This window comes from Chelon labrosus, assembly GCF_963514085.1.
Source record: "Chelon labrosus genome assembly, chromosome: 4".
NCBI lineage: Eukaryota > Metazoa > Chordata > Actinopteri > Mugiliformes > Mugilidae > Chelon > Chelon labrosus.
Window position 1 is genome coordinate 14,079,879 of NC_140340.1, and position 25,296 is coordinate 14,105,174.

The 25,296-nt window shown below is 42.3% G+C and overlaps 1 protein-coding gene across 1 annotated transcript; it reads right to left on the reverse strand.

Annotated features, from left to right (window-relative positions):
• Positions 1–8,827: 8,827 nt before the first annotated feature.
• On the reverse strand, positions 8,828–18,696 carry dusp7 (dual specificity phosphatase 7). Its single transcript, XM_084543451.1, has 3 exons — positions 17,686–18,696; positions 15,439–15,867; positions 8,828–13,212 (listed from the first exon to the last, which is right to left on the reverse strand). The coding sequence occupies exons 1-3, from the start codon at positions 18,092–18,094 to the stop codon at positions 12,896–12,898; spliced, it is 1,155 nt and encodes a 384-aa protein (XP_084399577.1). The 5' UTR covers positions 18,095–18,696; the 3' UTR covers positions 8,828–12,895.
• Positions 18,697–25,296: the final 6,600 nt, after the last annotated feature.

Below are 25,296 nucleotides of genomic sequence, written 5' to 3' on the forward strand. Positions count from 1 at the left end.
GATGCAGGCTCACTTGAAGTTTACTTTACAAGGCAGACAAACAAAGACGTGCGGCGAGAGAGGAGTCCCAGGCCCACGCAGGCAGACGGAGGCCATAAAGCAGGTAATGATAAACAGGACAAGGAACATCTGTAAAGCGGCAGTAACAGCACAAAGAGAATCTGCCAAAGAAGGAAATGTGGAGAGCTAGCATATATACTGAAGGGCTGATTGGGTGAGTGGAAACAGGCGAGTAGAAAGGGCGTGGGGACAATCAGGTGATTTAACCTGCGGGGGAAAAAAAAGGAGTGGTCAGGTCTGAATGACAAGAGGGAACTAATGAGACACAGGCAGAATGAATGAATGAGCTATATCGTACTATTTTAAAAACAAGGTGCTGAAACCCATGTGTGTCCCATTTACTGACATTATCTGAGAAACATTTTCGGATCGGATGTTACAGCTCATAGAGAAAAAAGAAAACACCCCACACGGCCCACGCTGTGGATTAGAAACAGAGTATTTCTCAGCGTCTTTGTCTCCAGCAGGAAACATGGGCATTAATGACTGGCAAAATTCTCTAAATTCTGTAACGGTCATATGGAAACATGACGACTGCTCATAGTCCCTCGTAGACAGGTATAAATTTAAAAGGTGGAAATGTGAAGCAATAAAACTGGATGAAATAAACGGGCTTTCTACAGAACTGCCAACTAAATTCTCAGCACTGTAAAGTACCAATTATAACAACAAACACTGCAAATATTATCCATTGTATACTTATCTAAGTACACAATTAAACACTGCTGTAAATAATAATATTACCTCTGTGCTCTAAGTTTCATTGTTTTAAAATTTTCTGTACAGCTTTTACAGTTTTTTGTCCACTTTCAAATTGTGTTCTTAAAACAATAGTCGGACAAGTATATAATAGTTTTCTGCTGCTCCTTAAACTAATGAAATCCTGTTGTTTTGTATGATTTCCCATGTATATCGTTTGTTTATGATGCCGTTTCTATGCTAAAACATGCTAAGTACATGCATATCTTTTTTTTATTTCTTTTTTTTTATTATTGTAAATTCTCGTGTGTGTTTCCCGGACACGGTTTCTGCAGTCTGGATTGTAGTCAGATAGCACGGTAATCACCTGCCGCTGTTACTCTTTAACTTACCAGCGGATGTGTGGTGTACTTTGTTAGCCTGCCGAGCACCTGACCCTCGCCCTGTGTAAGTTACACGGGCCCAAAGGGAGGAGGATGAGGAGGAGGTGGAGGAGGAGGTAGTGGGGGAAAGAAATAGATATCTTGAAGGAGAAGGAAGTAAAAGAAAAAGACAAAGAAAGAAAGAGAGAAAGAAAGAAAGACCTGAGCTGCACGAGAAAGTCATCATCAATCAGTGTTCTTGTGCCAAAGGACAGCCCAGTAAAGTAAGAAGGAGCTCAGGGGTCGGCATTTTGACACTGATGACGACATCATCCACAGAGGACTGTCCACAAACCAGAGGGTCAGAGCTTTGATCCCCTGTACACGTGTAGAAGAGGTCCAGGGATTTGCTCCCGTTGCACTGCTGTGTGATTGTGTGTCGCGAATAGGTAGATGTGTCCTTGTGACTGTAAAGCGCTTTGTGCACCAATAGGTAGAAAAGCAAATGCAAGCCCTTGAAAAGTTTAACTGGTTGTATAACCCGTCTCCTTCCTCTCAGGCCTCAGTCACTCCTTGTACTTTATGACCAAACACTTTGTGATTTGTTGATTGAGACCAGAATAAATTAGTTGTAATCCTTAAATAACGAACTTAACTAGAATAAAACTGATCACAAATATTTTGTAACATCACGAGCATTAAACAAATACCCCAGTATTTGGGCTCTTGGGCAATGCCACAGGAGGCAAACAGATAAGAACAGACCGAATATGTTTGCTGTTCGAGGACAGGATCAAAGTCAAACATTCACACGGCTGAGTGGCTGCTCAGATGCCCCCACTCACACATAGACATTTGGTAAGACAGTGGCTGAAATCATAGTCTAAAAGAAAGCTGCTCTTCACACAGCTAACACATGGATTTATTCCCAAAATCACATCTATCCGTTCCGGGTTTTCTATCTGGACTGTCTCTGAGTCGAGCTGATGTCAGTGATCTCTGGTGTTCAGACTTTGTTCAGGCGTGTGCTTAATCAGCTTCAGGAAGTTCAGCAGTGGTCACAGGTGACGTGATGGTGTCTGTATTCTCCAGCTGCTCTTATCACGCCAGTGGTTTTCAACAAAGTCCCACTGACCTCTGAGTTATCAGCTTTTCTTTGCTGTAAAGTCAGTCTCTAACCTAAATTAAGAAGAGTTTGTTTTAATGTAGAAAATAGTGCCCCTTAGGTTACTCTTATATACTAACTGTGAACACGGTCTGAGGAACCTCCAGGGTTATTTCACAATAAATATTTTAATGATATGCAGGTTGTTGTTCTCAAGGGAGGGCACAGTTTTCTACAATCCTTGCAGATTACTTGCCAATAACTGCTGGTCCTTAGGTGTTGAAGAAGGTCCACACTGTGGCAGTAACATTTGCAAACATGTTTCTTTATCCCTTCATCAAGTCTAAAATACTTTTTGCCCGGCCAAGCTGTCACATTTGAGGATAATAGCCAATAATGTGGTGTTGTTGTGCAATTTTGTCACTTGTCAAGTGAAAAGAAGACAGCCAAGAGGAAAGGTAGCTGTTTTTATGCTGTTCACACGTTTCACTCAGGACAGAGGTAGCGACGAGTGATGTGCAAGAGTTATTTTCACTGTCAAGAATCAAAGGAATAAGTTAATTAGAGAGTTTGTGAAGGTTCTCTGTCATACAATTCATGATATGTACATTGATCAGCCACAACATTAAAACCACTGACAGGAGAAGTAGATAACATTGACCATCTTGTGACAATTCAATGTTCTGCTGGGAAACTACTGGAAATGGCATTCATTTGGATGTTACTTAGACATGTAGCACCCACCTAGACCAGACCAGGCACCCACCACCCCATAGCAAAGACACTCCTTGATGGCAGCGGCCAGCAGGATGCAGCCTGACACAGACAAAAAATCGTTTAGGAACATTCATTCATTCATGTTATGTAACCGCTTCTTCCTGTGAAGGGTCACAGGGTCTGCTGGAGCCTCAGGCAAGAGGTGGGGTATGCCCTGGACAGGTCACCAGTCTATCGCAGGGCTAACACAAAGAGACAGACAACCATTCACCTACGGCCAATTTAGAATCACCAGTTAACCTGAGGAGCATGTCTTTGGACGGAGGGAGAAAGGCCCAGTTGGGCCATGGATTCGAACCCAGGACCTTCTCACTGTGAGGCATCAGTGCTAACCATCTCGCCACTGTGAGAGGCAGGCCTGGCCTTGGCTAAAAAAAAAACATGAAGAACAGCTCAAGGTGTTGACCTGGCCTCCAAATTCACTAGATCCCAAACTGATCAAGTATCTGCAGGATGATCCACAGAGGCCCCTTCCCTCAACCCATGGGACCCAAAGGCCAGACACCACAGGACACCCTCAGAAGGCCCATGTCCATTCTCTGATGAGTCACAACTGTTTTAGAGGCACAAGGGAGACCTACACAATATTAGGAAGGTGGTCATAATGTTACGCCTGATGAGGGTATATCCATGGTATATCCAAAAAACAAACTAGACATTCTAACTTGAAATATCTGGTAAGTATGCATCTCTCTGTTACAGACCCTAGACATGTGAGTTTCACACGTATATTTCTTGTAATTAAGCCCCAGCTTCCCTCAGGACTTTTACAACTGAAGAAGATACAGACAAAACTTTTTCACTCTTCAAGAAACCCAACAAGTCCAGGTGCCCTGGCTTCAGCTTTGTTTGATTATTTTGGTTTATTTGAACGTTTTGTTCACCAAACTGTTCAGAAACACAGTCAAACAGTTTCTCACAGTAGCCAACTATCACAGTTCCCAGCTTCGGGAACAGGAAGTCCTGTTGCTTTGAGAAACACTCCAACTTATCAAGTAATTCTTGATATTTTTGAAGTTTCCTCTGTGAGTACCTGAGATGAAAGCTGGCTTCTACTGACTTTTAATTCTGTCTAACTGATTCAAAGTTCAGCATTACTCTTGGACTTGGTGGGCCAAATCACAACCCACAGCAGCACCAGTGAGTCTCCACACTCTCACTCTCACACCTAACATTTTATATGTTTAAGTCTGCTAAAGCAACAACAAACTACATTAGCTGTTAGCTCAGAGAAAAATGGCCTCTGAGTGTTTACCTATATATGTATATATATATATATATATATATATATATATATATGTGTGTATATATATATATATATATAGGTTTTAAAATCAGACTGTTCTTGTTAGATACTTACACTCTGGATGGCACCTTGTTATCGCCTGCTATGAGGAGATCAACACTTCTTTCTTCTGAGCATCACAGCTGGAGAGAATAGCCTCAGATCAAACATGCTTGATAACCGTGACCAGGTCCATAATGCTGGGAGCTTTGTTTGCACTTTATGCTCAGCCCTCTTCGTTTTTGGACTTACTTATCATTAAGATACAGGAACAGGCCTTCCTACTGCAACCAGAGAAGACACACAAGGCACTGAAGCTGAGGAAAACCTCACAAAAACATCTTACCAGGTTTTGATGGCGTTTTGGCGAGTAAGACTAAAAAATAACAATCAGACGGGAAGCAGATAGTTCAGGATGAAGCTAGTGATGAAACATAACAATGACAAGGATGTCAAGATGGTAAGCACGACACGTACTGCCGCTGAAACGTAAGCCTGTCTCTGCTTTCCTGGCTGTTTTAAAGTTTCCATTTTACAGGTATGCAGGCCTCAACACGACGAAGCGCGAACATCTCTCCCTCCTCTCATCCTCCCTCTCTCCACTCTCTCTCTCTCTCTCTCATTGTGCTCTTGAAGTAGCGCGTTACTGGAGAGAGCGCTGCATCGGTTCTTTATATAACTGTAAAAGACAGCTGAGAGCGTACGGTGCATGAGTACAGTAGCACTCACAGTGGGAGGACGGCGCTCGCTTAAGTACTGCAGCAGCAGCCATAGCAGCTATTTACTGTAATTATTTGAGTCCATTAAAGGAGCCAGCGACAGAGGGGCTTTTGTAAAAGAACCAAGACCTGAGCTCCTCGGTTTGTCGCTGTCATAACTTCTGCATATGTCATTTATTTGTAAGAGTTTCAGCTCCGTCAATCAAACGAAGAAGAAATAGGTCATTTAAAGACGATGGAAGCAGGGCCATTACTGAAATAAGTCTGTGCCGTATTCAAGGTTCGGGTTAAAGCTGTTGTTTTACTAATAGTTTTAAAAACCAGAAGTGAGATTACTGACATGCTAAAACTTCTTTTCCAGTCTGACAACGCTTTTTTTACCTTTTCTTTCCAGGGCGTGTTGACACCTGCAGTTTCTCTGCGAGAGGAAGTGGCAAGATCAAATGTCTTTTAGCTGTGACCCTTCTTTCACCCCAAGGGATCATGTCTGCCACACCTGGTACGAAACCTGATTCATTTCTAATGTGACGAGGAGGTTTTTAACCCGACCAAGCTTTTAACCTACAATGCTTCTCAACGAGGTGTCATGATTAAAGGATATGGAGAGGGTTGTGTTTAATTTGGAAGAAGAGGACTTTTCAGTGCATTCTTCTTCCTTGTGAACTCAGACTCAAGATTACAGGCAGTGCAGGGACTCAGGCTCCTCCTCCTCAACATTTCCACCTCATCCAGGCAAAATATTTTCTCTCACAAGCTCTTGTTACTAGTTGTTTGCTTGTAAACTAACTTCATTGTATAAGATCGCTGTCCTCCCCCTTCTATCCAAGCTATACGACCAAATTTTAGACCCATGCATTGACCCATGTTTCGATGTAAACAATAGGCACTGTTTCTTTACACGGATCAGCCACAACATTATGACCATTGACAGGAGAAGTGAATAACATTGACCACTTTTGGCAAACTGATCAAGTATCTGTGGGATGATCCACAGAGGCCCCTCCCCTCAACCCATGGGACCCAAAGGCCTCCCACTAAAACATTCTGTTGCCAGACACCACAGGACACCCTCAGAAGGCCCATGAGTCTGATGAGTCCCGACTCTTTTGGAGGCGGACATTTGAAAATACCCTAATTCAAATCTGCCCCGCACCAGCTTTTTGCAACAAAACTTCCAAAACCAGATACTTTGTCGATAGCTTGTCAGACACAATGATTTGTTAACTTGTGAAGAACAACATTCACCTCGACGCCAGGCTGAAGCATCTTCATTAGCGAGCTGTGCCAAACATGTTTCCAGCTCCTCAGTCCCACAGATGTGCTCCAGAGGAAAGAAGGGAAGTGGCACAGAGCTGTTGATTAATGCCTTTAACTATTCCAGTGCATGATAACCTCTCAGCTTTAATTACTTCAAATGAAAGCTGGAAACATTTCCTGTTACACAAACTGTCATGATGACGATGACGGACATGTGGGAAACCCTGTCATCCCGTTGCCAGGAAACCAGAAGGTAATCAGTCAGCGGTGTCGATCATCCTCTCCCGCTGCTCTTCAAACTGGACGGGGGCTTAATTTCCGTTATTTCACCTCCGCTGTCGCTGTAATATCCTGTCTGAATTACGGCAAGGTGAATGGCTCATTCAATGCCGCAGAGGGGAATCATTGCAAAAAAAAAAAAAAATGTTGTCGAGGAGGAGAAGGAGAGAGGAGGACAGCGCTGGAGGAGACTAGCAGAGAAGAGCAGAAGATATTTATAGCCAGCTCAGCTCACAAGGCTGTCTTTAAGAATCTCTTTTTTTCCACTCCTTCTCACTTCATCACTGTCTTTTCCTAACTCTCTCGCTGCCATCTTTCATGTGCACATGTGCCATTATCACACTCTAATTGAGAAGATAGAAACAAGAGGAAGGGTTAGGCTGTGTGGCAGCTCATGAACACACATCATGGTTTTTCCTTGTTCCTCAGCAGTGCTGTACAGATTTTGCAGAATGGAGGCGGCCTCAGATCTTTTTTTTCAACTGTAAAATATAATATAAAATTTCAACTCGATTATGGCTTAACAGAAGTAACAATGTCCTGAGTCATTCAAAGTATCTGATAACGCTGCACGCCATGTCAGATTGTGATCAAAGTGGTTGTATGTCAAACACAAACACACAGCACGATCTATTTTTGCTGTACATAAATCGCGCACAGTGGTGCAACGGGGAAGGGAAGTGGCAAAGTTTCAGTTTAAGCAATCGGACATGAAGCTTCTAGAAACCTCCGAAACCACAGCAAAGAAACAACAAGATGAACCCTCTGCGTGTGTATGGCGGGGGGGGGGGGGGGTAGGCAAAGCAAAACCAAGAAAAAAAAACAAACAAGCTGTTGCTACAGTCCTGTTCCGAATTGCAACCCTGTTTGGTAAGGCTTAGAACGGATTACTGTCAATTAAATATTTGTCAATGACTCTGGCTTATAAACAGATAGTGGAGTAAAACACAATTGTAATAACAGAAACAAATACGTTTTCTCGGGAGACGTTGGAATTGCTGATAAATATAGTGTACTGATAAACCTAAGATGCACATTTGCCTGCTAGCAATTTATTACATGTTTATATAAAAATGTTTATAATAGGGGTCACCTAGGCAAATTAGATCAGCTTTATTTGCCGTGTACCGATCCAAGTGATAATATTAATGATCTGAATAAAGATGTAGGATCTATCTAGTTATCTGCAGGTGGTGTAGTGGTTGGCACTGACGCCTCACAGCAAGAAGGTTTTCGGTTCAGTTTCTGTCCTCCCCGTGCCTGTGTGGGTTTCCTCTATAGTCTATATTCTCTGTATAGACTCTGTATTCCTTGAGCTTGAATTGTTGTTGAACTGTAGAGGACAAGAGGTTACAGAAAATGAATGAATGAATAAATGAATGAGTGAAGATGTGGGATTCTGAACACAGATCACTGGCAAAAAAATGAAATATCTGAATGAAATTTGTGACTTTTATTGATATTTTAATTAATCATTTTAAAGCGAAAGTTAAACTTAGCTAAAAGACAGTTAGCTTAGCTTAGCACAAAGACTAAACTAAGCTAACAGGCTGTCACACTATTTATTTCCTGTAATATCGTATAGTTTCATGCCTTACAGCACCAAAAAAAAAAAAAAAAAAAAAAAGAAAAGACATTTAAATGGAAACAAGAAGAGCTTCTATTAGCTGAGAGGCTAGAGGAGCTACAAACCATTGTAAAGAGCCGACCTTGCCTGAATCGTGTTGATCAGATGGTACAGCTTATTCAGTCTAGATGATCGTGTGTTTGAATGTTCAGATGAGGTGAAGATGAGAAACTACATGTGCCCACTTGACCTTGTTGTTTGACCTGCTTTATATGATCAGCCAATCAGAGAGATCCCTCTGATCTGTGTGCTTCTTTTCACATTTACCAGGCTGAATTGGCCGGGGTCCGACTAGCAGCAAAGGTGCAGGACACATCCCCAAAACTAGGGCCACAGACCACTTGTTACACCTCCACCATCTATTAGTTTGGAGCAGTTTAAATAACTTGTAGAGACCCAAACCTTTAAAATAACCCGGTGATTCATGAGAATAAGGCAAGAACTCAGTCAATAAGTCAATAACTTACAGTATAATGAGCTAAAATGCTCCATTTTTATCTCTAAACCAGGAAACATTGTTCCGTGTAAGATGTCACTGTGAAGCGAGTCCCTCGTTTAGCGTAACTGAAAGTAAAAAACGATTCAAATGTAGGTTTGTGGTCAGAAATAAGAAGGAACTGTGTTAAAGAAAAAAATATTTCAATATTTATTTGCGGTATAAACATGTCTTGTGTTGTTTCCATATACTGTACAATACATAGGGTCAATCATATTTCCTTCAGTAGACAGAAAGGTGAAACTGCCCTGGTCAACATGCCCCTCGTTTTTATACACAGACAGATTGCATCTTATTTTTTAAAAACTGTTTACAGCACGATACAAAACAGCTATTTCAACGTGACTCTGAAGCTGTAACACGATGCAAGATGCATTGTCAAAAAATCCCTGAAAAATTCCTCACTGAGGTAACATTTTTAAATCATTCACTTTTTCTTTCGCTTTGTAATTTTTTTTCCTCCTCCTCCTCCCGCTCCATTCACATCTTTCCCTCCGGAGCACATTCTTACCGAGATGTAGCTACAAGTTTAAGGACACAGAAACGGCCGTTCCCGTGATCTGGCAAATTTACAAACAGAGAAAAAAAAAGACTTGATTTCTCTTTCATTGTTACAAAGACACACAGAAAGAAAAAACAAACCCCACAAGAAAGCAGCTTGAAATTAACCGTATTCTTTTAAAATAGAAAAGCTCCGTACTGAAATATATTTCATTCCTAGGGTGCGAGTGTTTTTCTTATTGTACGTGGGACGTGACTCCAGACGAGGAAAGTCCATTCAAGCATGGTGGCATTATTTTCATCTCTGATGCTATAATAGTAGAGGAACTTTTGCATATAAATTCATAACATATTCATATTGAAAGGCCACAGGAATAGCATAGAGCACATAATATCAAAACCAGACAGAAAAATACCTTGTAATTATTTAAGCCGGGTGGTGTAATTATCTATTGTGAAACATAACTGGCATGCTGAACCACAGCTCTTTCTGTGTGAAGCGGTGTGTGTTTAAGTGTGTGTGTGTGTGCGTGTCAGCGAGGGCCGGCTGGACACATTTTGGACACCCCAGGTGAAATGGTACTTCAGTCCATAAGCTAGAACCGAGCTGGATCTCGTACGTTTATATAGAATAGTTATAGTACAAAAGAAGAAGAATTTAAAAACGCTGAGGTCTTCGATCTACAAAATACTGCAAAAAAAGGTGTTTTTGATATATTGCAGAGTAACAAAGACGACCTCGTTGTGACCCGTTACGGTAAAAAAAAGAGAGACAGCTCGCCGTCCGCTGTTACCGTGTTCTTATTCAAATGACAGATAACAAACTTTTTTTTTTTATTTCCCACACAATGTTTTTTTTGTTTGTGTTTGTTTTCCTAAAGTGAGATACAAAGAGTATTGAACAGTCAGCATTAGAAACAAGTTAGAAAGATTATATAAGGCCAGCTAAAACCAACCCTCTTCAGATTCGACTGCTGTGCCCTCTGGGACCCAGTTCTTTGTTTCTGTTTAGACCACGTCCACATCTCAACTTTGAAAAAAGAAAGAAACGACTTCTGGAGCTGGCTGAGAGCATTGGGCCTCATGTAAAAACAGATTATTTAAGAGCGTGACGGGACTGCAATTTGGAGAAACGACACTTAAGTGTGGATCTTTATCACCTATTTGGAATTGAGAATCTAACCGTACATTCACACACACACGAAAAAACAATACTTGTTAACTTAATTATAATATTTTTGGATTTGCATCGAAAGGACATCCTGGCCTCTGGCGTCTGACTGAAATACTAAATATATATACACTCTGTTTTACTTGGCACTGAACGCCAACTGTTGCATAACGGTATTAATTTGCATTAATTTGTCTCTGCCTGACCCTTTAAAAGTCAGGGGCTTCAGCAAGACCTAATATCTTATATTTAGAATATACAACTGTATTATTTTTCTTTCTTTAGGTCCCGTAACACAAATATTGTCACTGCTAAATTTGCCATCTTTTCTTCTGTTCATTTTGGTCTGCAAGACATCAAACTCTGCAGCGAGACACCTGCGAATTAAACCTGCAAAAGAAAAGGCGGCTTCATTTGGTCATTTTGAGGCGTCGCCGTGAAGATGAGACCTCTTCACGGCGTCCGTCATGCTCAACTGAGTGACTCAAGAATGAGAAAAACATAAATGTTCTTTCATGAGGCCCAACGTACCTCGCAGATGTAATGCGGTTGCAAAAATCGAATTATCAGAGAAACATGATTTCTTATTTCGTTTAAGTGCTACAGATGTGGACCCCGTCTCAGAAAGCTCCTTGACCACACGCTGTGTGCCGCCGCGTTGAGCAGCAACAGCAGTTAAAAAAAACAGTCCTCGTAGCTTGTCTTCCCGCCTGGTAAAGCAACATCCAACCCGTGGTTACGTCTACTGAGAGCATACAGCACCACAGCATGCTCAGGTATACAAAATAATATATGTCTGGTGACTATTAGCTCTATTTCATATATATAGATTCATCTGTTTTATATAATATACCCAAGGCTTAAGGGTGAATCAACTCAGACGAAACCTCTTTTGATGAAATGGGTGATCTCAGTTAAGAAAGATCTTCCGGTTCACTTTCCAGTTAAGGGAAATGAAGCTATAGAAGTAAGTGCAGTCTGAAGCTGAGGCCAGTCCCAGTCCACAACGCCTGAATCTCCACACAGAGGCCGCGTTACAATGACAGACCCCCGTCCTAAAGTCATTTGTCCTTAGCAAATACAAGACAGTTACACTTCAGGTGATACAAGACGCCTGAGGAGCTTCTTCTCTGCCCTAAGACTTGCTCAGATATGTTAACGCTGCCTTCTTATCCTCACTTCACAACCTCTCAGAAACCAGTTTTGGCGAAAACATTCCGCTGTGATGAAATAAGTTCAGAGTTCAGCTTCTGACTGAAATGAAACAAATGACTAAAATAATGAGAACAGCTGGTGGAAACAACTGGTACTTCTTATTAGGCAACTGAATCACCCAACGCTCGTATGGGGGAAGGAAGAAGGAACTGGGAACTGTGCTTGAAAACCGTTGGACCAAACGTCAGACGCGCAGCGGTGCTCTCACCCATCTGCAACCGACCGATTCCTCGCCCCCGTCTCCCACGCGCCGCCTGGTTCAACCCCTAACCTGAGCCTAAACCCTGAACCTCCGCTCAGGGCCCAGTTCCTGCTCCCTCCCCACGGCACTGTGCAGCTGTCAGGACTCGTCGCGGCCTGGGACTGGACTCTCTCTCTCTCTCTCTCTCTCTCCACTCCTCTTCTCTGAATGTCTCTTTATCTGCCTGTTTCCAGCACCGGCTTCAAGTGCCAACAAGTCAATGGCTACACCACTGTGCAAATGGCATTAGGTCATAAGTAACCTAAAAAAAAAAGAAAAAACCCATTCCCCTTCTTTAGTTTTACAATCTCTTAAGCCATTATTGGATTGGATTACTTTGTTTTTGGACAAAGATAAGATTTCTATGCGTATATATTTATATAAGGTATAGATCTGTGCGTAAATGTACATAAAAATATACAAAAATGCATATAGACATACTGAATTTGTTAAGGACTGCCCATACATTTTCTGCTATGTACGTTAACATACATACAGTACATACAGTACAAACATACATACTTTGTTTATGTGTGTGTGTGTTAATTCCTTGGTTTTTAAAAACTCTACATTCAGTAGAGCGAGATTTCCCTACAAGTAAATCCCAGATTCTCCACTTGGCACCAGTCAGCTCAGCTCGGGAGCCGAGACAGAAAGACGGAGAGGACGTCGTCGTCTCACGAATCGAGCGCTGCAGATGCTCCTATCTTTGTATGAAGCTGTCTGTCCTGTTGAGGCTGTTCAGTTTCTCAGTCCGTTAAGTCTCCCCTGTCTTTTTTTTTTTTTTTTTTTTTGTTACAAGACAAGTTGATCGGGCGGGTTTCGTCTTTTTGATTTCGATCAACGCCATTGTAAACCCACAGTTTACCCCTCTCTGGGCACAAAACATCCGCTTAAACGTGGCATCCGTGAGCACAGCGGTCGCACCAACGCTGCTCCGTTGCCAGGCTCACCCACAACGAGCCTCGGGGAGCCTAAAACATTCATTTAAAACTGGCTGCTCTCCTCCAGCGCAGCCTCTCGTTACCGTGGTAACAACACCACCTTGACCCCGTTTTTTTTTTTTTTTAAAAAAAGGGGGCACAGCCTCGAGTCTAATTTTCATGTGGACTCCAGCGTGTCCAGTTGAAACACATTGTGATTGGTCGGGGTGGTGAAGAAGAGCTGGTCGTGCGTCGGGGAGGTGGAGTGGTTGTCGCAGGGGCTGTTGAGGCCCAGCGTCCGCTCAAAGTCCAGCAGCTGGCCCATGAAGTTGAAGTTCGGGGAAATGTTCGACTTTTTCCGCTTGACGAAGTCGTAGGCGTCGTTGAGCGACAGGTTGAGCTTCTGCATCAGGTAGGCCACGGTGACGGTGACCGAGCGGCTGATCCCGGCCAGACAGTGGACCAGGATGCCGCACTTCTTGGAGCGCGCCTCGTCTGAGGAGGAGAAGACAGAGAGATGATCAGATTACTGTTAAAAAGCAAAACATGTTTCATTCACAAACGTGAAATTATGAATGAATCCGGAGTAAAAAGTGAGCTCTAACTGATATTTTGAGCGACATTCATGTGGAAATGTGTAAAACAAACCATTAGATCTGGGTCTAATTTAACACCAAGATGAAAATAAATGTCCTTTTGTGAAATTTCAAGGCTATTTTGACCAGGGTTTCAACATAACAGTATTCTCTGCAGATCAGCATAAATCCCTATTTGCAGAATGACACAGGACCTGAACACGGATGAATGAAAACAGCAACATTTTAAATAATCTGCACGACAGAAATTTATAAAACAACATCAAATGCACAAGATTTTGATAATCGATCGTTTTGAGACGAGGACGTCTGCTCAGGGACACTGAGGCGGAAAAAATCTGCCAACTAACCGATTAAAAGGAAAAATGATCAGTAAGATTACCATTAATGAAAATAGTGATACTACACAGTTCAACTAGACAATGAATAGCTCACCTTTAATGCATAAATGCAGAAAATTTATTGATTCCTGCTTCTCAGATAATAATAATCCTTAGATGCACCCTGAGCGCGTAAATTAATAGTAATAAAAAAGAACTGGACTGGACTGGACTCATGTTCTACTGTATATGTGTATTGTTATGTCATCTATTCAGAATGACCTTTCTCAATGGCGGCAGAAAGTCCTGTTTCATTCCACTTCCTAGCTCTGTGTCTGCAGAAAAACCTGAATAAAAAGAAACATCTTACATTATTAACTGGCTTCCACCTATCAGTTTCGAGCCCTTGCACTCGCATCTCTGCAGGCCATTAGAGCGAGAGTTAAGTGCTTCTTTCCTTCCTTTCCGCAGTCCCCCTCTTTCATCCTCTCCTTTATCTCTCGCTGCCTCTCCTCACCCCCCCCCCCACCTCCCCCCCTGCATCTCTTGTTGTAGGATTGGGGTCAGTTGGCTCACGAGCGCAGGCTGCCGAGCCCATGCCAAATTAAATTTATATGTGCTCACTTTCTACAACAGAAAACGGGGCCAACAATCCTCGTCAGGAGAATAAAAAAACAAGTCCAATAAGTAACCAGCAGTTAATCTGCTTGAACCGATCGGCAGACTGAGCAGCCTCGCACAGCTTTACCCCTGCTTTAAATACGTAATAATGCAATGATCTTCCATTTATCAAGCTGTTTAAGTGCCAGCAAAATCAAATCTCTCTCTCTCTCTCTACAATATTGCAAACATGTCCAAACAATAATTTTAGACATTTAAGGAATTTACAACTTTCAGCAGCACAGCGGAAAAGTCACGTCTGTGTCTTCTTTCCCCATAATTACCCTGCTGTTACCAAAAAGATCTGATGTAATCCCTGCACATTACAGCCAGCCAGACAGCTCCATTTAACATCAGCATGACCCAAATCTGCCACGACCTCTGGCTCTGGCATATGTCACACTTCCTCCCACCTAAGCAGAATCATTACTCCAGAAGTGTCAGCGGCCGGGACGGGCCTAAGACAAACGTGAGGGCTCTGGCTCTGACTCATCAGAGAGGGATTTCACTTGCTCGCTGGGAATTAAGTCAGGGGGAATGACGGGAAATGGTGAAAGCAGGACTAGATGGGGGAGGATAAAAAATAATTCTCGTATCTTCAGTGTGAGCCAGTTCTCGAAGAATGCACTTTCATGTTTTATTCAAAACGTTGAGATTTTAAATTCCTGTCTTATCAGTCATAGTGAAATGCAGGCATCTGACAATCTCAGCGTGGCTTAGCAAAGCAATTTGAAAGGATATCCCCACTAATGTCTGTCAGAGTCTATTTATGTGCAAAACATTTTTTCACGATTTAGGATTGATAGATTAGATGAATGTAGGAAAAGTGGCCGACATGACAAAACTAGAAAGCTACAAACTAAATGTGAATACGTGTTTCTTTTCTTCGTTCTTATCTAAATGTTTAGCTGGAGTCCCAAACATAAATACGGAGGAATGAATTGATAAGTTGCTGGACTCTTTGTTTGCTCCAAGTGCTGCTGCTGCTTTCTGCGTGACAAGTCCAATTTACTATTTAAGAATGAAACTTTGGGCTCGACCAAGGATCAGTCAAGAAAATAATCAGCAAATAGTGATCGTTACCCTGCTGTTCTCAAAAATTATATAATCTGTGATATAACACAGCATTCTCCGCCTCCACTCACCAATGAATGAAATGGCCTCGGGGAAAAACTGCGAGAGGTTCTGGCTCCAGTGATCGGAGATGGGGATCTGTTTGTACTTGAAGTCCCCCTCGTGTTCGAACATGTTGGGCAGGTTGGGCGTCACGTTGAGGATGTACTTGATATTGTACTTGCTGAGCACGTCCAGGTTGGCGGAGTCTTTGGCACAGCCCAGGTAAAGGTACGGCAGGATCTGGACGGGGAACGCCGGCTGATTGCTGGGGAGCGGGCTGCCCTCCGACTCCGTGGCGCTGCCCGGCTCGCGGTCGGACTCCCCGTCCGAGCAGTCGGAGCTGATGCGGAGGCCTCCCAGGCCGAGGACGGAGGCTGGCGGGGAGCTGCTGGGGCAGGAGCAGTCCAAATTGGTCTCGCAGTGCTCGGGATACTCCGACTGGAACTTGTTGAAGCCCCCTGCAGGACAAGGATAAAGACCAAAAGTATAACTCAGTGTTTGGATAAGGCCAAAATGTGCTCTGTACGTAACCTCAGGCTGGTGTCATATAATATCTACATTGTGGCGGGTGAATGTCAGCTCTGCATTACACAAGAGGTGGATCATGAACCTGAATGACAGGCACATTGGGTATAAGATAAGATTAGATGTACCTTTTTTGATCAGCTTGATAACGTAGGGTTTTACAAAAAGACAAAAATACACTTGATAAGATAGAAAAAATATAATCTAAGACACTTTTTTATCAAAGCAAACAGATGTTCCTATTAGCTCACGTGCTAACCATTAGCCGGGTAGAGGTGTAGTGAAGGGTATCCATCATTCACACTGGATTTACAACTATATTGAGATGTAATACAGTCAGTGCTTGTGGTTCAAGTTATACCGTGGCAAAAACTTCAGGCATTAAAATGAACATCATGTAACTTCCCACTCTGTCACAACATGCTGGTATGTGCAATGTTTTATTCATATGCAAAGTTCATTTTGAGGATTTAAAAATAAATTGCATCAGATTAAAAGCACTACCCCTTTTCTTTTCTTTTTTTCTCCCAACTATCACTCATGATCTGAGATATCCAGCCACCTTTACATCCCTTTACCTCTGTCTTTATGAAAAGCATTCAACTGTTAAATTAAAACACACAAACTGGTTTTAGTGAAAAGCGCAGTCATTCTATTATTATTATTGTTACAAACCGTCCCGTTACGCACTGGTGTGCCACCTGAAAGGATGAAAACGTGATATTTGCGTCAGTAAAAAAAGGAGGAAAAAGGCTGGACAGATGCGCTCCATTGAGAAAAGCTGCGCCCTGCGGAGATTCAGCGGCAGAGCAGGACGCTCCTCTCCGCTCCGCTCCGCTCCAACCCAACACCACGCACAGCTCAGTGGACTTTTTGTGAATGGCAGCTCGGCTTGTGACTCCCGTCAAACATTTCAGCTATCTTCCAAGTCAAACACACTCGCGTCTCCTCTTACTGACACATTTTTGCGCACGCGTTGTCCAGATTTTTATTTATTTTTGTTTCACTGTTAGGTCAGTCTTTATTTTCCTAACAGTGCGTCGTCTTGTGTGCTCGTTTCTGTGTTCATTCATGAAAAAAACGAAAACAAACGCCAGGCTTTTTCTTGAAGGAACACAACATGGCGGGGCCATTTTAGCAGCATTTAATTGAAAACATACTGTAGTGTTTGAAACAGCAGCTCTCTCCACACTGGGACAAAGAACACGGTTTTATTCTGAGTTTCCTTTTTTTCCGAAGATATTTAGAGAGACAAAAACAAATGGAATTCACTCTCTAGCTGATATTATAGCAGTAGCAATTTATTAATGGGCAAAAGTGCCACATTAATGATAAATGACAAAGTTTAAGAGACAAATGACCACAGCTGGATTTATTTGTGAGTAGTGGCGCCACGCTGTGACCCCTAAAGACCCCTACAAACACTTTATTTATCTACTAATGTTTCATGGGCTACTAATAGGAGATAAATGTATATAACTACATCAAACTAAGATATTTGTTAATGTACCCAGGATCTAAGTATTAATTAATTTAGGCATGCCAGGTTGGATAAATAATAAGATTTATTAACTGTTTGAGAGAGTGACAGTAAATCTAAATCTGATTTGAACATAATGAAATTAAATAATCTCTTACACCCCAGTTTGGAGATGAAACAGGCAATGTGAAGTTTTTTTAGGTTTTTTTTTTTTTTTTAAATGAATTAAAACATAAACAGAGATTTAAAGCGACACAGTGAGTGATCTTACCCTCCAGGTAGAAAGCCTTGCAGCCGTCGTCCCGCAGCTTCTGCAGCAGCAGCCCGAGCACGGAGCTCCCCAGCCCGGACTCCTGCCGCTCAGAGGTCGCCTCGTCGTACAGAACCACCACGTCCGTCTTGCACCGCTTGACGAATTTCTCCTTGTCCTCGTTGTTGGGGATGATGGAGCGGATGGGGAGGTTGCCTTTCTTCAGCCTCCGGAGCATGAGGCCCGGGATGGCCAGGTTGATGGCCGACTCGACGTGCGAGGACTCGTACAGCTCATGGGGTCTGCAGTCCAGCAGCAGCAGAGAGCTGGCCCCGGACTCCAGCTCCTCCTGCAGCCACTCCACGCTCTTACTCGACATCATCATCATAGTCACGATCGCGGAGCCTCTCCACAGATGATTAATTTTCATCAGGGAAACGTTAATCCGCCCGTCCCCCGCTGTGACATGAGAACAACACAACAAAATAGAGGAAAGGAACAAAAATCACGGCGCTAAACTTCCCTTCCCGCCGCCGCTTCTTCTCCTGCTGCTGCTGCTGTTCCTGCGGGCGCAACGCACACTTCCACACACACGCACACACATCCAACACGCACGCACCGATGCCTCTCTGGTTGGAGCAGGAAACTTGAACATGCAGAGGTTTCTTTCCCTCCTTCCTTCAGTCCGATACAAGTGTTGGTTTCATTCCAGTCCATCGACGTCCATTTGGCGAGCCCGCTCCAACTTTGAGGCGTCCTCAGACCCCACGATGTGGCCCAAACGAGCCTCGTCAGTGTCTCGGGACGCGAGTTTCGGGTGAACCGCTGAAGCTAAAGCCCATGATTAGGCTATTGTTATTATTTGACATGTTGGCCCGTGGAGCGCCTCTGGTTTGTCATTTCCACTGGATGCGTTAAAGAGGCTCTGCGGGCTTGTCACTGAGCAGAGAGGGAGGAGCGGAGAGATTTAAAGGCGCAGAGCTGCCAGAGGAGTCACACCAGCTCAGGCTGCTTTACCCATTCATTGATAGTCTGGACAGTGTAGTCTAACTCTGAATCACACAGCTAAGGAGGGAAATACAAAATAAAAGTATAAAGACCTTTCAATCCTTACATATTTCCAATTTCTATGCGCCATTTTTAAACATTTTTGACTTTATCTTTAATAAATTTCCTTCGTGATCCATTAATAATATTTTAGAGACTGAAAGTTAAGCTTTCTATTTACATTTAAATATATTTTATTATTATTATTAATAATATTCATGCTATGAAAGGACCTTACTGTTGGATTATTTAACCGTTTTCTCTATCCAGTCCCAACATTTACACAGACATGTCATTAACGTTAGAAATGTTTACTAAAATTATCGCTAAAAAGCCTTTGTAACTTTACAAAGAATCACACAACGCAAACTACTTTCATTTTTCATCTCACAGGCAAACTGCATCCACTTTATTAGGTGTAACTGTCGTGCCACTGCATTTAGTTTTACCCGTCACGTATTTATGTTTTAGCACTATAAGTCCAGTACTACACCGCCACTGTATAATGAACATATTACAGATTTACATATTTTACAGCTTTGTTTTACACACTATGTCCTTGGTTTTGTATAGTCCAATACAAACACCGTCCAATACAATGCAGTCCAGCATTAGATTAGAAGCCACTGAGTAAATGAACATTATCAGCTGTAGAGATAAAGCTTCACTGAATAAATTAGACTGTATCCTGGAGATACATCACTTCAGACGGCTGATATACACAGTTCAAGCATAACATTATGACCACCTTCCTAATACTGCGTAGATCTCCCGTGTGCGTCCCAAACAGTCCTCAGAGAATGGACACGGGCCTTCTGAGGGTGTCCTGTGGTGTTAATGGGGGGCCTTTGGGTCTTATGGGTTGAGGGGCCTCTGTGGATCAGGCTTGTTCCAGTGCATCCCCCAAATACTTGATCACTTTGGGATCTAGTTAATTTGGAGGCAGAGTCAACACCTTGTGCCGTTTTTCATGTTTTTTGAGCTGTTCCTAAACCGTTTTTGCGTGTGTGCCTGTGTCAGGCTGGCTGCTGCCATCAAGGAGTGTCATCGCTATGGGGTGGGGGTGTCTGGTCTGGTCTAGGTGGGTGGTACATGTCTAAATAACATCCACATGAATGTCAGGTCCAGAAGTTTGGCAAATGAGGTGGGGTACTTCTCTTGTCAGTGGTCATAATGTTATGCCTGATCGGTGTATGTCAAAACCGAAACCACTTCTCCTGTACGCAAAATGTATTACACAAAAATGCATTTTAACAGGTACTTGTGTTCCTCATCAGACTACACAGAACAAAGCATGAGCAATACAACTGGAAATGCAACAGTTTGTTCCCTTTTCTCAAAACAACCAGACACAGGAAACTTGAAGTTTTAACACAGGAGAGCAGTGTTGCCAAAAGCCTCAAATTTATGACCCTCTGCGTGCACCCGTGAGTTCATAATATTCTTAATGTACGATACACTCGGTGCATTAATAAGTGGAGAGACAGAATTATGGGCCTCATGCATAAGTGGTGACTCTGATCCATCAGTCTTTTTTTCTGGGCTCCGCAGCATCTTCACTCAAGTCCGCCCACCGCTTCCACCTCCGCACGTTACACTTCCAGATAAATTACTGGACACGTTTCTGAACTGAACGCTGGCTCTCGGCCACTAAACAGACAAAAGTAATCAAAAGAACGGTGGGCCTAGAGTGTCTTTGGAAGAACTGTGAGATGACCACACAGCAAAAACTAGTTGTCTTAAAACAATGAGTATTTGTAAATCCACATTTGACGAATACGAAAGCGGGGAAAAATGCGTTTTAGGGGCCCTTTGGCAAGTCGGAAAGACCTTGATTGACCAAGTATTTATTGATCTGTTTGTGCACATCCGGAGTAGAAGTGGAACTGGAAATGTTGAACATCTAGGAAGACAGAAGTTTCATAACACCATATCATTCAGTGCAGGGTAAGTTAGGACACTAAACTGTTCATGAATCTGGAATCATAATGCTCAAACTATAAAAAAAAATAGCCATAAACGCCCACCGCCGACATCCAGAGCTTTAAGTAACATGTTTAACAACATACAGCTTTTCAAATTAGTTAAATTATATTATTTAAACAACAGTTAAATTATGTCTAGCCTCAAGTATTCACTTTACCTACATTTAACCAACGTTTATATTATAAAACATCAATGAAATAGTCTATCATATAAATGTTTAGTGGCACAAATAATTTCTTCTGTTCATCAGTTAATGTACTAATCATCCCAACACTATTACACAGTTGTTTATAATTTCCCTAAACACACAGGTGATGTTTCTACAGTTACCATAACTGTAAATGTTTTCAAATGGATCTCTTCCATTGTCTTCCTCACACTGACACAGGGTTTCATGGCGTGTGGTATATCCCTGCGTCCATAACACCCCACTGTGTACCTGCTACACTAAACAAACCGTCACTACGTTTCACCACGAATGACCTAATAAGGCATCAGCAGGTTGTGACAGAGGCAGAGACGGGGAAAAGAAGAGCGTTTGATTTCCTCACAGCTGCAGAGAGGAGGGGTGGGGGATGCACCAGCTGCAGACAATGGCTCTTTATCCCCCCCAGTGACTTACGCACAAACACACACTCACTACACTAAAAAAAAACAAAAAAAAAACAAACAAACACAAACACATGCGTGCACACAAATACACACACACAGAAACCTTAGGGCTCTTGTGTTTCCACTCGCTTCGTGGACAACAACAGGCTCTCTGAGAGAGTGTGTAGCCGTGCCGCGTGTGTTTTTGTTTGTCTGCTCTCCAATAGTAAACACAAATATCATGAAATTATGATTACTACCAAGTGAAACTTCTCTTCTCGTGATGAAGCTCTGATCGGGAGTTTGAGGTTCGTTGGAGGACTTCAACAAAATTGAGGACAGAAGGACAGCCTGTTTCAGAAAACCTCATGAATGTCACACATTGTGTCTTCCTCAAATGAGAAACGAGCTGAACTCTAAGATACATCAACAAATACTGTTATATTATAATATTTTATTGTTAAATCATTCTGTCCCACCTCTCTTTTTTTTTCTGTATCTACCTGGTTGTCCTGGGGGTTTCCAACTTTGGGTTCTGTAGAGCGACTTGAGACGGTTTGGCTTGTTAATGATGCTCTTAAAAAAAAACTCTACTGAAGTCCTTGGAGCATCGTGTGGGAAAGAGAGGCAAAAGAGATTAAACAAAAATTTGTAAATGAAAGATTTGGAACTGGATTCCGTCCTCATGTCTTCGTGCTATTCAGATGCAAAACTAAGGGGCATAACAAAAGCACAAAATCCAAAATATAAATATGTCCCTTATGGTCATTGAATCATGAATCCTCTGTGACATCATCCATGGGTTTCCTGGTAAGTGGTTTTGATTCTCATTGTAGTGGGTCTGGCCGTCGCCATCAAGGAAGTGAATCACTCCTGGCAAATTCACAAATTAGCCATAAGGTGGAGCATGAGTAGACACAGGTGGCGACGTGCCACTTAAGCGGCCATTATTCATTCATTCATTCATTCATTCATTTTCTGTAACCGCTTGTCCTCTGGGCCTATCCCAGCTGTCATTGGATGAGAGGTCCTGGAAAGGTCGCCAGTCTAAAGCAGCGCGATCACCTACAGTCAATTTAGAATCACCAATGAACCAAATGAGCATGTCTTTGGATGGTGGTAGGAAGCCGGAGTACCCGGAGAGAACCCACGCAGACACAGGGAGAACATGCAAACTCCACACAGAAAGGCCCCATTCAAGGCATCAGTGCCAACCAGCACACCACCGTGCTGCCCTCCGTTTAATACTGAAGGTCTATGAAGATTAACTCACTTTTGAACTCAGCCTCAAGTGGCCATTTGAGGAACTGCAGTGACTGGCGCTCGCCTGTTTGCTTAATTGTTCACCGCCAGAAGTTGAGCTTAACGCTCAGAAAGTCAAACTGATCTGCCTCATCAGGACTGTGTGGGCGACATTTAATCGGATTTGGCAGCATACACAAACAACTGTTTTGATTTAAATGCTGCTACATGCTCAGATGTACTTTTGTTCTTTTCCTCCATCAAACTAGTGATTCATTGCTCATACCGTCGTAGTAAGAAGTTGACTCGGTAAGATTTTAGGACTTAACTTGCGGTTCTTTTGAAATATTAGCATTACCAAAGATTTTTAACGTTTGTCTGAATCACAAAAAACTCATTGAAAGCTTTACCCACTACTGTGAAGCTGCTTGCTCATACTTGCGTCAAACATTTTTTAAGCTGTTTTTGGAAGATCAAGAGCCTTTAGATTATCTGTGTACACACATTTCCTGTTTCACAAGAACCAAAGCCTATGTCAACACCATCAACTTTTGAGAAAATTGCCTTTTTCCACAAACCATTGCTCTTAGGGGCTTTTTTATTTTTCGAAAATATTTAAATTAACTATAAAGAGCAACAAAGAAAACGGCTGTACAGTAACGAATTCAAAAAGAAGAAAGCAATAAGAAGTTCTAAGTGCAATTATGAATCTATTCCCACATGGACACAGACACATCCTTCGCTGATGGGAAAAAAACCTCTTCCTTCTGCCAGATTGAAAAACTCTCGTCTCCATCTGAAACCTATACTCCAGAATGATAATGTAATTTTCTGAAGCATAGCGACGAGATGAGAACAGAGTCCCATTTGCAAATCCGAAGCTGGAACTGAACTTCCTCATCTGTATGAAGTGCAGTTTTTTTGTGAATGAAAACACACCACATACCAAAAATATTACACAGACCCATGCGGAACCTAAAACACAAGGACAAAGATTAATCTGATTACGTGACAATTTCTGGGAGGTTACGCGTCGTCTTAGCTGGGATTTAGAGAAACAAAACAGACGAGGAGCAGGCTTTGTCCCTCAGGAAGAAAGCCAGTATGATTCTACATCCTTCCAAACAGCTCATATATCACTCAAAGTGTCTCGGATTGTTGGATCTTCTCCATCTGAAACTAAAAACAGAATTTGTGCGGACATCTTCTGCTTTTGTATTGTGAATAAGAACAAGAAGTTATGTTTTATTTATGAATCTTTTGTAATACTCTACAATGGGTGTAAAGCTTTGGTTCGATCATGTTGGGTTTGGTAATAGAAAAAAAAATGTTTCCATGCCAAATTTGAAAAAATGAATGAATCAAGTACAAACACACATCACTGAACGGTAAACATGGTAACCTACTGAAGTTATGACAAGCTGTTGCTATGTTAGCCTAAACAAGCTAGAATATTGTGTAAGAGCACCACTAACAGTTATGGGCTTGTGATACAACAAGAGGGGGCTCACATCTTGTCATTGTCCAGTTTCTCCAGCATGTCCAGCATCTACAGTAGGCCTACCATCGGTAGCACAGGTGAACAAGTACTGTCACGTTCACGTAAATTTCGTATCATTACAGTAACAGTTTGTGTGGCAACATTACCCCCTATATTACTCTGTGGCATGATCTGGAAAACTGTTTCGCAATAGTAATCGTGGTTCTGTACCAGGCTATGATTTGCACCCGTCACTGAGTCTCCTGACAAAAACTCTAACCGAGAGCCATGGATGACGTTTCCCATAAATATGTGCAAAATCCATTTTATTTTATTTTGGAAATGAGAAAACACGCACAGCAGCTGTAAGAGAGGGAGAATTCAAATCTCAGCTCGACCTTAATAAATGTCCAACTCTTATGTTGAATGGAAAGCTAATTGGATCTCTGTGGCTCATCTGGGCTTTCCTTCCCATGAAGAGTATTAAACTGATGATTTCTAAAGCAGACAATCTGCCCATATTCCTGGAAAATGACTCTGCAGCCAGTATTCAGAGTTTGACGTCCTCAAGTCTTAATTGTACTTGTCCAGTCTTTCATTTATATAGAATTTGGTGCTTTGTTCTGGTAAAAAAACATTAAGAATTAAATAACTTAATCTCCTGCCCTGGGCTGCATATTTATTATGATGACAATGTATATTCTCTCTGTTTATTCCTAAAAGAAATCTAGGAACATGGCGCTTTGTTGGCACTAATCTCTGCTTCTTGTTTCTGTCTGAGGTCTCTTTAACGCAGACTGTGGTTTAAACCCACTCACCTCAGTGATGGCGTGAGGTGGCCACTCCTCTCCCACGCTAACATTGGCATTTCCTCTGCCGTTTTCTTTGCCCCCAAACACACGGGTCGTCAACACATAAAAACAGGCCTGGAAAAGGTATCAAGGAAATTGTGTCTGTGTCTGTTCCGTTGCTTTATAGGTAATGCGATCGGTGTAGTTGCTGATTACTGGTGAAATAATCATGCCATGTCGGTTTCTGACAATTCTGTCAAATGATGGATTAAATTTAATGAAAACTATTGTACGTCATGTTACGCTGTTAAAATGATCCCGTTGTTATGTCCTTGACTAAAAACTGTTAAGGTTAGGAAAAGATCTCATGGCTAGTAAATATGAAGATGTTGATCAAACATGTGAATCAAATGCCCTTCGTCTACCCATGTCGTTGCATGTTCTCCCTGTGTCTGAGTGGGTACTCCGGCTTCCTCCCACCGTCCAAAGATATGC